The sequence below is a fragment of the Porites lutea genome, chromosome 10 (assembly GCF_958299795.1).
Source record: "Porites lutea chromosome 10, jaPorLute2.1, whole genome shotgun sequence".
NCBI lineage: Eukaryota > Metazoa > Cnidaria > Anthozoa > Scleractinia > Poritidae > Porites > Porites lutea.
This window is the reverse complement of record NC_133210.1, coordinates 13,023,104-13,034,505: the sequence shown is the minus strand read 5'-3', so window position 1 is coordinate 13,034,505 and position 11,402 is coordinate 13,023,104. Positions and strand designations below refer to the sequence as shown.

The following is an 11,402-nucleotide window of genomic DNA, read 5'->3' as shown; positions in this document are numbered from 1 at the left end:
AACCAAATTTAGATTTCAGCCAGTTTTATGTGTAAGAAAACAAGGAAAAGGGCGATTTTCCTTCAAGGAGCAGAAAAAACCCCTCTGAAAATATAAAAATATAACGTTTTTATTTTCTTAAAACAAGACCAATTTTGCACAAAGGATAAATTAAATACCGACGAAATGACTTAAAACAAATTAAACAAGAAATAAACATGCAAATACATGCCGTATTTTGTGTAAGGTAGACCATAACCGAGTTCCAAAAAATCTCACTTTCAAAACGAGGCTATAGCAAAACCTTTGCTGTGAAAGTGAGTTCTATTTGCATGAAAATAAAAAAAAATTCATTTTCATATCAATGTCTTCGCACTTAGCCTCACTTTCAAACAGAGGCTTGGGACTTCTCGGAAATGGCCTAATATTGACAACGATATGTTGTTGTCATTCTTATTGTTAATTCCTAAGCACGGAGACTATATATTTTTGTGGTTAATTACATAATAACAACTAGGAAATGTACAGCGACAGACGGCATGATAGAAATAATTTTCACAATTACCTTGCGCGGTCATTGGTCGAGAGCGTATTATTATTTTGTACAATTACGTTACCTCTATAACGTAGAGTAGATAAAATCAAAAAAGGCACGCTTGCCAAAGAAAAATTTAAAAAAGTGCCTTTAGAGCAATTTAACTGAAGGGGAATTTTGAGGAATGGTTTTTGGTGTGAACAAGCTTTCGAACAAAATTTATACTGTTTGCATTGTTTTCAGAGTTAAATAAATGTACACTTTGAGACAGAGTAATTAATACGTTATTACATGTAAACATAATACTCAGTGAAATCTTAACGAAAACATTTTCAACAAAACTAGTCAACTTATCTCATGGTAGATCCTTAGTCCACTTACTCCATACAATGTTAGATTTTGTTTAATTATATCCAGAGAGAGATTTCTTTGAGTGTGGAATAATACCATTCCTTTCCCCAAAATTGAATTTTTCATTTGTTAAAAAAAAAATCTTCATAAATTAATACACAGCGGTCAAGGTTCTTATTTTGTCACACCCACTACATAAATACAATAAACTGCTGCTTACAGAACCTGGGCTTATAAATTTTCATAAGGGGTTTCAGGAGCGCTGTTAAACTTATATCCCAAGGATGGGGAGGGGATGGGGGCTTATTACCCGGAATAAAAAAAGTGCATCAAAAGAAGCTATAACAGTGCTGATTAAACTGCGTTTTGGATTTACTGATTTTAATTAAGCTTCAAAATATCATAGGTGACGAACTGCTCCTTAATTTTGGCGCGAAATTTCAGCGTTAACTTGTAATTTCACATGTGAAATTACTAAATTGCCATGGCAACTTTCCGTACGTCTCAGTGTCAAGATGGCGACGAAGTTTTAAAATGTCATGAATGAAGATGTCAGGGCACAAAAAGATGCTTTAGAAAACCTGAACACACGAAAGAGCACATCAAGAAGGATTCTCACAGGTATTTTGTTGAAAAACTCTGAACTTATGCCAAATTTAAGCTCTAAACGTTCGAGAGAGTGCAGGAGTTCTCAATCGATACGATCCTGTCAAAAATCCAAGACTGCTAACGTAATTCGTCACCCATGATATTAATAGGTAATCAAATGGTATACTCGTGAAATTATAAGGATTTGGACAAAACGCGCGTGAAATTATTCCCTAATTTCACTCGTCACCATTTGATTACACAGACAAATGTTATAATAAATCAAACATTTGTTTATTTTAATACAAGCTAGAGGGGGCGGGGGAGGGGGATATAACTGGATATGTTTTTTTTTTATAGGTAGATGGGTGTGTAACTGGGAGGGCTTATATTTGGGGGGGGGGGGGGGAAGAGGGGTTATAAGCAGCAGTGTATGGTATTACACAATATGATCACATTTTCTGATAACCTGGCCTTCTACAGCGACCTACAATATAAGTAATAATAAGAATGACAATCAAACCAGCCAATACACAGCCAACAGCTGTCGGCACAATGGTATCAACGGGTTTGGCAGGATTTCCTCCAGCATTTGGAGAACAAACATCAGCTGAAAGGCAAAAACAAAAAGTAAGTTGGGTTTTTCATTACTTTGTTCACAAACAGTTTGTGAAAGTTACATAACGCATCTTATGTCTTATGAATTTTCTGAACAATGTTGAATGCTCCTTTTTAGATGTCTTCATGGACAAAGACAGGAGATAAAACAAAATTTTGAAGGATTATTATTATTTATTTTTTTGGTGGGGGGTAAGGAGAAAGGTTCAATTTTTTAAAAAAGTACAAAAAGTGAGGGCGTACCATTTTGTATGAAATTATTATTGTTATTATTATTACTACTATTATTATCCTTTTTTTGGGGGGAGGGAAATTTTGATACTCGACATTTCTCTGAACCCCATCCCTAAGCATACAGAACTTACCACGATGGAAGTACCCCACCCTGCAAGATGAGTTGTAGGTTAAAAAAACTGCAGCTGCACCATTACAAATACAACTCTTATATTAGCTTGCATATATTCTCAACACTGTTCAACATACATTTTCAAGGTACTGACTAGGATAATTTGTTTGTTAATCAAGCCATTTTTCTTGTCCTTTTCTTCTTCTCATGACTTTTACTATTGATTAAGCAATGATATTTTTGGAGAAATTACAAACTGATCACTGAATTGAAGAGTTAATCTAACCTTCACCAAACTCCTTTTTAGCATCTGAACCAAAAGGCTGCAGGTGAATCTGTTTAATCATAACTGTAACTTTCATTTTGTTTTTAGCCTTTAATGGTATGTCTTGATCCTGATCACACTTGAAGCTCTTGCCACCGGTGGCAGTCATCTTTAGAATGCTGGTGTCATTCTGCCAAGCACTGACTTCTTTCTCTAAAAACGTACAAAGCAAAATAAGAATAAACATGTATTGTTCACAGGGCCCCCAAAGGATTCAAACAATTACCAGAAATGCATTATGGATTTCCCTTCAACCTGATTAGCAAACCTACAATGGCGCATGGCCAACGATTTCTGTGCTGTTTCACAGACGGACTTACTAGTAACTAGACGTTTAGTTTTGTCTGTGGTGCAGATTACAGATGCAAAGCTGAGTCACTAAAGAATTGTTCTTGTTTAGACCATTAATGAATCTATTTATTCATTTATTTATTTATGGACATCTGAATTAAATAATACTATACTTTTTATATAATGTGTTATACACTGTAAAAACTTTAAATATTAAGAATTTATTTATTTGATTCATTTATATACTCAATATGCTTTTTGATTTTTCTTTTTGCTTTTGTTTTTTGTTTCTTATAGCATTAATATTTCTTTCTCTTTTTTTGCCTTCCCCACCTTTGATTAGATTTTTCTATTTGCAGGGAAACATTAAACATAGAAACCCTATTGTATAGTTGATGTGTTCCTAATAAAGTTTGTTATTGTTGTTGTTACCAAGATGGCACTCAGAAAGTTTCTATTATTGTTATAAGCTTTCCAGACTTTCCAGGTTAAGTCAATATGGGTGATTGTTCACTTGACTGTCCACCCTGACAAAAACAAGTGGCAGACACGATAGAGAGGTTACCGTCATAATATCATAGGTGACGAATTACTCCTTAATTTTGGCACGAAATTTCAGCGTTAATTTGTAATTTCACACGTGAAATTACAAAATTGCCATGGCAACCCTTCCGTACGTCTCAGTGTCAAGATGGCGACAAAGTTTTTAAATGCCATCAATGAAGATGTCAGGGCACAAAAAGACGCTTTAGAAAACCTGAACACACAAGAGAACATCAGGAAGGATTCCAAGGTATTTTGCTGAAAAAGTCTGAAAAATTCTGAACTTTATAAGCCAAATTTAAGGTCTAAACATTTGAGAGAGTGGAGTTCTCAATCGATACGATTCAGGATAAACATGTCAAAGATCCAAGATTGCTAACGTAATTCGTCACCCATGATATTAATAGGTAATCAAATGGTATCCTCGTGAAATAAGGGAATAATTTCACTTGCATTTTGTCCAAATCCTAATAATTTCCCGAGCCTTTGAGGGAAATTATTCCCTAATTTCACTTGTCACCATTTGATTACACATACTAATAAATAGAGGTCACTACTAGTGGAGCTTTCAGCTGTACAAGTACCTGTTGCATTGGCGACAAGAGGTTGATTATCAGTTCTAGCAGTAAACCCCAGGTTGGAGACAGTCCATTTCTCTTTCTGAACGTCAAGTATCATGGATATTGTTAAGTTTGCTGGTCCTTTAGACCATACAAGATTGATTTCTGATTTCTGATCAACACAAGTTCCACTGGCAGTGGCTTTCAAGGGCAGGTCATAAGTAACAGTTTGAACCTGAAATATATATGACCACAAACATTCAGACCTTTTTCAAAATAAGTGATTCACTAATTAGCTTATCACACAATAGTTAATTTAAAAAAGAAATTGATGTAATTATCAGTTTTCATGATTATGTTGGTCCCTCAAACAAGCAAGATAAATTGAATCCTGTGTTCTGATTGGCACCTGTATAAACAAGATGGGCTTATCTTGCCTCTTCTGGATTTCTCACTTCGGTTGTGCAAGTAAAAAAGTTTTCTTGGCCATATAATAACTCCTTTATTGAAAAAGATTGTTAGAGTCAAGATGGCTGAATATTGGCCTTTTTCATGTTTTTGTCGCTGTGAATATTTCATCCTGATTAGTACTACCCACACTGCTACATGATGAATAAGATCTTCAACATATCTATCAAAGTTTAAGCTGTAGTTTGTGAGCAAGTGAAGCCATTACAGATGTTTTTGCTTTGTGCTAATATTAAATAACAATATTCCTTTATTCTGAAATTCTACCTGCCACCTTCATGTCACTGCCATTAAGCAAAAGTCTTACTAATCCTTTAGATCTTGATACTTTGAATCATTAATCTTTTACTTAAAAGAAACTTGGATTTGTTTAAGCCATTGTTTCAAGCTAAGAAAGGTTATAGGCATCTAAAATGATAATAAAAAAATAAAAGTTGAATGATGACTCTTCAATCTGATAACCTACATCAATAATAAATAATAAGAATACCGTAAACTGCTGCACTTTTTCCATTCCAGTGATAATCCCCCTTGGATATAAGACCCTCTGTGTATAAACCCTCCTAAAACTTTTTATGAAGATGTATAAGCCCAGTTGTTTTAGCGGCAGTTTACAGTATTAATTTATGTTTAACCTTTAGTTTAGGACCTCAACAATATTTGTAGCATACTTTACTGTTGACATGCAAATCCACATTAACAGAACAAGATATGTCCAACAGGATACATGAGACATTGAAATGGCCCAGTCCCGTGGCTGGAGCCATAGTAATTGGTAATTTAGGGGTGGTGGTAAGGCCGCTTGAACTTGACATAGGAATTGATGTTGTGTTATTGAGTGCAATGGTAACATCTAGTCTGCTCAGAATCAAACCTGGAGAGTAATCATAGATATTGGCCACAGTCAGACATTAATGCAGCATGTACAGTGGTTGATCAAGGACTTTGAATCAAGTGGAGGGACTTACTCCATATATCAAGTTTATAGCTACATTCACACAGCATCAGACAAATTTTTGACTGGCTGAAAAATTTGACCAGTCACTTTATTTACACCGAACTGTTCAAAATTTTAGCTCTGTTCACACAGAACTTGCCAACTAGCCAAGGTTGACTTTCAATTGTTTTCCAGTGGTTTTACAGTGCTACTTTAGTGAAACAAAACTAGCATCTAACAGCTGAGTTACCATGCATCCATGGAACCACGCTTTTGTAGTATGAAATTCAGACGGTTATGGTGTTCACAGCATGCACACTGCACTGGTCAAATTAGTCGTATAGCAGCTAAAAAGTTTGACCTTGGTGTTCAAATTTTGGACAGGCTAGACAAGAACAGAACACCTAAAAGCATAGCCTGCATAGCACGGGTCGAAAGGGGTAGGGGATAGGGAGAAAGGGAAAGAGGGAGGGGGATTGGGGACAGAGGGTTAGGGATGCCTGCTATAAGAACCCCCTTTTGTTTAGTTCTGTGGACACTGGCATCTGAAAATTCCTGATTGGCTGAGCCATAATGAGTAACTTATTGGTGTGTATCCTGGCATGTATTAGTGTGAGAGACAAACATGATGAAGGCATCAAGGAAATGTGTTCTACTGGCAAAAGCTTTGGAAGAAAATTACTCCAACCATGAAGCATTACTTCATGTTAGAACCCAAACTAGAACCAGCTTCAATAGCTTGTTTAGCAGGCAGAGATGCTCAGGAGGTTTTTTATACTGGATTTTTCCAAACACCGAGAAGCGATTCAAAGTGATTGCGATTCTTGCCAGACGTCTGCAATGCCAATATTCACAAGACCACCTTTTCAGAAAAAACATATACTGTCTTGAATGAACTTCTAAATGGTTTGTACAGAGAGAGTTAAAGCTTTGGTAAAAACTATCCCTTGAGCTTTTTGATAATTGTTTATAATCTCCTTTCATTATTGGCGTCTCATGTTGGCAACTGTTCTGTTCTTTGTGACCATTGTGGTTGATGAGGTAAGACCGAAGGTCATGTGTATTCACACGAAATTGATCATTGTTTGTCGTACACTGCGAGCAGTAAAAAAAGAGAGACTGCTTGTAGTCTGGTTGTCATGTTTACTGTGGGAGCAAGAAAAGTAAAAAATGTTTTATTTCGCTTGATTATGATATCACTTGAAAAAAGTGTCTGGACTTGACAATTTCCGGTAAACAAAGTAATATTAAGGTCAGACCATGGTGAGAAGCCCCCTAATTAATTGTGATTGGTCATGCATTGACAGTTGATGTTGTCGGAGAAGTTTAGAAAAATTAATGGTGGGCGTAATACAGAAACACCAGCTCTTATAGCAGGCACTCCTTTTCCTTTTCCCTGCTTTCGTGCTTTTCCCCTCCCCCGTTCCCCTTCCCTTTTGCGCCTACCACACAGGGTACTAAAAGCACCAATTTTCTGCCGCTTGAAAACTTGTCCATTGTCGTATGAAGGTAGCCTACATTTGGGGTGAACAGGGGGCATTTGGGGTTGGAAGAGGGGTGTACGGATGTCCAAACAAAAAGCTTTCACTTAACAGAGGTGTCCGCAACAACACAGGTTCATTCAACAGAAAACAAGCGAGGGATAGTTTAGACAAATATGCATATCTGCTTAATATTGAAAGGGGTAGGAAGGGTGAGGGCCAAGGGTCTGCTAAATAGGCCAGTTTCGAGTTACAAAATAAATTAACAATTAATGAATGAGGCTGAGTATCTTATGAAGAATTATGGAGATCAAGGAGGGTGTTATCCGTCGAGGCCACAGGCCGAGGCGGATAACACCCTCCGAGATCTCCATAATTCTTCATGTGATACGAAAGCCGAATTCAATAATTGCTTTATTATTCATTCAAAATAATTCCTAGTTTAAAAACAAAGCTAAAACAAGCTTACTCGCATCGATGTTAAGTTTATCTTTGATAGCTTACGTTTAGGTTTGTCCAGTTCCGCAAATATTCTCCAAATAGCAGATGTCACCCTTATAGCCATTATTTTGCCTAGTTCCAGCCGTAGTTCTTACTCTTGAAACGAGTGAAATGTCCACCATTTTAGTTTTTACAACGAAAACAACTCAATCTGGTCTCAAGGTCTTCTCGGTTAACGGTGCATTAACCTGTAGAAGGCTGCATTTTTGACGTCATTTCCTCGTTAAACACAAAATTCTTCCAAATTTGGTCATCAGTAACTGGTTATGGTGAATTATGCGTGTGCTTTTAGCCAATCAGAATCTGGGAAATATTTTGAATGAAAAATAATTATTGTTGTTCATTCCTGAATCTCAAGTGTTTTTTAGTTAGGGGGGGGGGTGTACTGCCATATATGGGCTATATAGGTATGTGCTGCTGTGAAGGTAGCCTGCGGGCAGACGATAACTAAACTCTGATTAGTATCGTCTGCGAAGCAGTGCAGAGATCCTTGTTCTGGACTCCCAACGGACTCAACGAATTACTGGAAGTGCGTTTTGAATTTCCCTTCAACCTGATTGGTGATCACAACAAACAAAACAAAGGCCTTTTTTAACTGGCCAATAGTGGCGCGTACTCAAATCTGGGTACACAGCTGGAAGTCCAGAACAAGGATTTCGGCGCTGTTTCGCAGACGGAGTTAACCAGAGTTTAATTTCGTCTGCGCGCAGGCTACTGTGAAGGGTATCGTTTTCAAGCAGTTTTCTCTAGGATAGGGTATGTAAATCAGAGCGTTTGAGTCCAGAATAGGGTATCATTTTTCAGGAAACTGATCAGCTGGTTGAAGATTTTATCTAGACTAAGGATTGTGGTAATAAGGTTTTGTTTTGGCTAGACTACTGTGCTAATGACCTCAGTAGTTTCTGGAAAACAGCTACTCTAGGATAGGGGGGATTTGGGGTTGTTTCCTCTAATATAAGGTAGCAAAATTCAGCTGAACTAGCTCTACTGTTGGTTAAGGGCTCCGGGGTCCCAGCGGCACATCCCCATCCAGAAATTCCTAAAGTACCCCCCCCCCCCCCCCCGGGAATTCCCTGGCTTGGAGCTGGGTGTGAAATTTGATGAAACGAACCGATTTAGGTTCCATCAACAAATTGAGTATACCTGTACTTTAATTTGTCAGTAACTTCTCCTCATCTTGTGGAGTACGAAAAGTTCTATTTAAGCGGTAATTTGGAAAAGGCCCGTAGCTGGACAACGTGCACGTTTTAGCGGGTCGTGGGCATTGTGTACATTTAGGCTGATTTTGTTGTCTCAATATTAAAGAAAAAACTAAAGAAAACTGTATATAGACACAAAAAATATTATTACTGGATGAGAGTAGTTCAAAATATGATCAACAATCAAGAATTTAGGAAAAGGAAAAGAGGAAGAGAGTTAGGCTTCTACTCACTCATGATAACAAAGGCGCCCAGATATCGAGCCATGTCGCAGCAGGCTTCTTGCAGGTCTTTCGGAATGTTTTGAGGCTGCTACACAATTTTCTTGCTAATGAACCAGAGAATGAGTCAAGTTGTAAGTTTATCACATATGCTTGGAGTACCTCAAAGTTCAAAGACCGGAGCAGAGAACTTCCCTAAGAGCAATCGACTATGAGCGGTATCAACAGAAACAATCTGCGTCCCGGTTCACAGATCCCAGACGTAGTGTACCACGTGATAAGGTGAAAACGTCAGTGGGTCTCAGGGGTGGGGACTGCACCTTTTAATAGTCAAACGGAGAAAAACAACGACGACGACAACAACAACAAGCTGACTTGTTCTGCGGTCAAAAGAAAGATCTAATGGAGCCTAATTGTAGACCGAAAACATCAAGAATTGACATAACAAATGATTTGTATTTCCTAAGAAAATAAGTTAATGAAAAAACTTATAAAAACTACCCACAAAACTTCAGTCAAATATTCATAACAAGAAAACCTCCATATCAGTACAAATTTCCGGCCAAACCACTACATACACAATTCAAAATTCCAAGAAATCCAGTGTATGGCATAAACGTTTTAAATGCGCTGATTTTAATAATACGGATAAGGTTCTGACCCCTAACGAGGCGAGATATAAATCTATTGCTGGTCATTTTCCGTACCAATTTCCCGACAAGAAAACTTAACTATAGAAAAAAATGCCATAAAAAAAAAAAAAGAAAATGGGTAGATTTACTTGTATTGTAATTCCTTTACGTACGTTTGGCAATACCATGTTATAGTAGGTGTATAGAAATGGGAATTCTACTTTAATTAAGTTATAACAGAAACTCATAAGGGGTTGAATTCAACCCCTTATCAGTTTCTGGTTATAATTGTTTTTGGTTTCCACAAGGTTCTGTCCCAGTTCCTTATATATTTACCTCCCAACTTTTGCTAAGTCACACGCATGTGATTGTTTCTTACCCAAATTTCCGAAAAAATTATGACAACTTCACTAAAGACATTCCGATGACTTCGGAACATCCAAATATTTCGGAAGATGTTTTCGGGTATTTCGCCGGTGCGGGCAGGATATCAAATTTTCAGCCATCGGTCCAGTTTCTGTCCGTTATTAAGGGGTAGTGGAGTAGTTTCTTGGGGTTGTGAATGTCACAAACAAATAATACAATACAGAAGACTTAAGAGACACGGAGCAATACCCATATCACTTCACAAGGGGTACTACAGGGGCGTAGCTATCCGTACGCACGGTACGTACGTGCGTACGTGAAACAGTCGGGGGTAGAACAAATAGAGTCATTTAACTTGAACCGTGAAATAGGTAGTAGAATACTACGCACTATTATGCACTAAGTCTTTAGTCTTCTTTTGTTTACCTCACGCCGTTTTGCACTATTTGCTACTATCTGTTTCACGGTTCAAGTAAAATCACTCTATAAAAATAGTCTATACAATAAAAAGCGAACTATATGAAATAAGCAAATAAATGAAAAAAAAAGAAAAAAAAAGAAAAACACAACACATAAGTTTCACTAATTCATTTAACTCTGCTTGTTTCGCTGAAATATTTTTTTCTGAAACAACGAACTCTTTTCTTTCTTACACCCGAATGTCGGTTTCCAGCGACGCCACGCGTGGACCAATATATTTAGAGAGGAGGAGGGGAAAAGCGCAAGCAAGCTGGATGTATAAAGCGTGAAAACGTTGTTGCGGGGGGAAGTGGGGTGAGAGGGGAGGGGGGCAGCAGAGAGATTTGGAAAATTGTGCGTACCTCTGGAAAAATCCAGGCTACACCCCTGCAGGCTACTCCCAAAAAGCATACCTATTTCTAGCCTTCGGGTACATGAAAGGGTAGTGTTCCATGTAATATCTAAACTTGACGGTTGCAAGATCACATTATCCTCCTATTGACCAACTACGTAAATTGTCCCCGAAAAGCTTGTGGCAGAACCTCAGTTAAAGGTGCAAATTATGCTCACTACGATCGCGATCCAACGGGGAGGGGAAAGGGACGCGATTTCACTGGCTGCAGTATGTGAAAGGGTAGGTAAATCTGTCATTTCAGCCTGTAAAAGAACCTAAAAGGGTTAACAGACCTACCTTATGACTGTAAAAAAGACAAAAACACTTCCTGGTTTACTTTAGTGAGTTAATGATAATTAAGGTTGGACCTCAGCGATGAGCCTTCCCTTATTACAAACTTTGTAAATACCCATACGGATATTCTGCTCATATTTTACCAACTTCTTAGAGAGGGGTTCTGTACAAAATGATATTGGTTATAGGCACGGATCTAGGATTAATAGTGACCGATTTCCTAAACGATCGCCAAAGGTGCATCCTTCTAGGGAAGGGGGGGGGGGGAGATCCGGGGCATGCACCCCCGCGAAATTGTTTGGATTTTGACTCCC

At 37.9% G+C, this 11,402-nt stretch overlaps 1 protein-coding gene across 1 annotated transcript; it reads right to left on the bottom strand.

Annotated features, from left to right (window-relative positions):
- Positions 1–1,862: 1,862 nt before the first annotated feature.
- LOC140950711 (lysosome-associated membrane glycoprotein 1-like) lies at positions 1,863–9,183 on the bottom strand. The gene is made up of 5 exons (XM_073399953.1): positions 8,956–9,183; positions 5,276–5,478; positions 4,161–4,371; positions 2,704–2,895; positions 1,863–2,063 (listed from the first exon to the last, which is right to left on the bottom strand). The coding sequence occupies exons 1-5, from the start codon at positions 8,987–8,989 to the stop codon at positions 1,906–1,908; spliced, it is 798 nt and encodes a 265-aa protein (XP_073256054.1). The 5' UTR covers positions 8,990–9,183; the 3' UTR covers positions 1,863–1,905.
- Between the last annotated feature and the right edge of the window lie 2,219 nt (positions 9,184–11,402).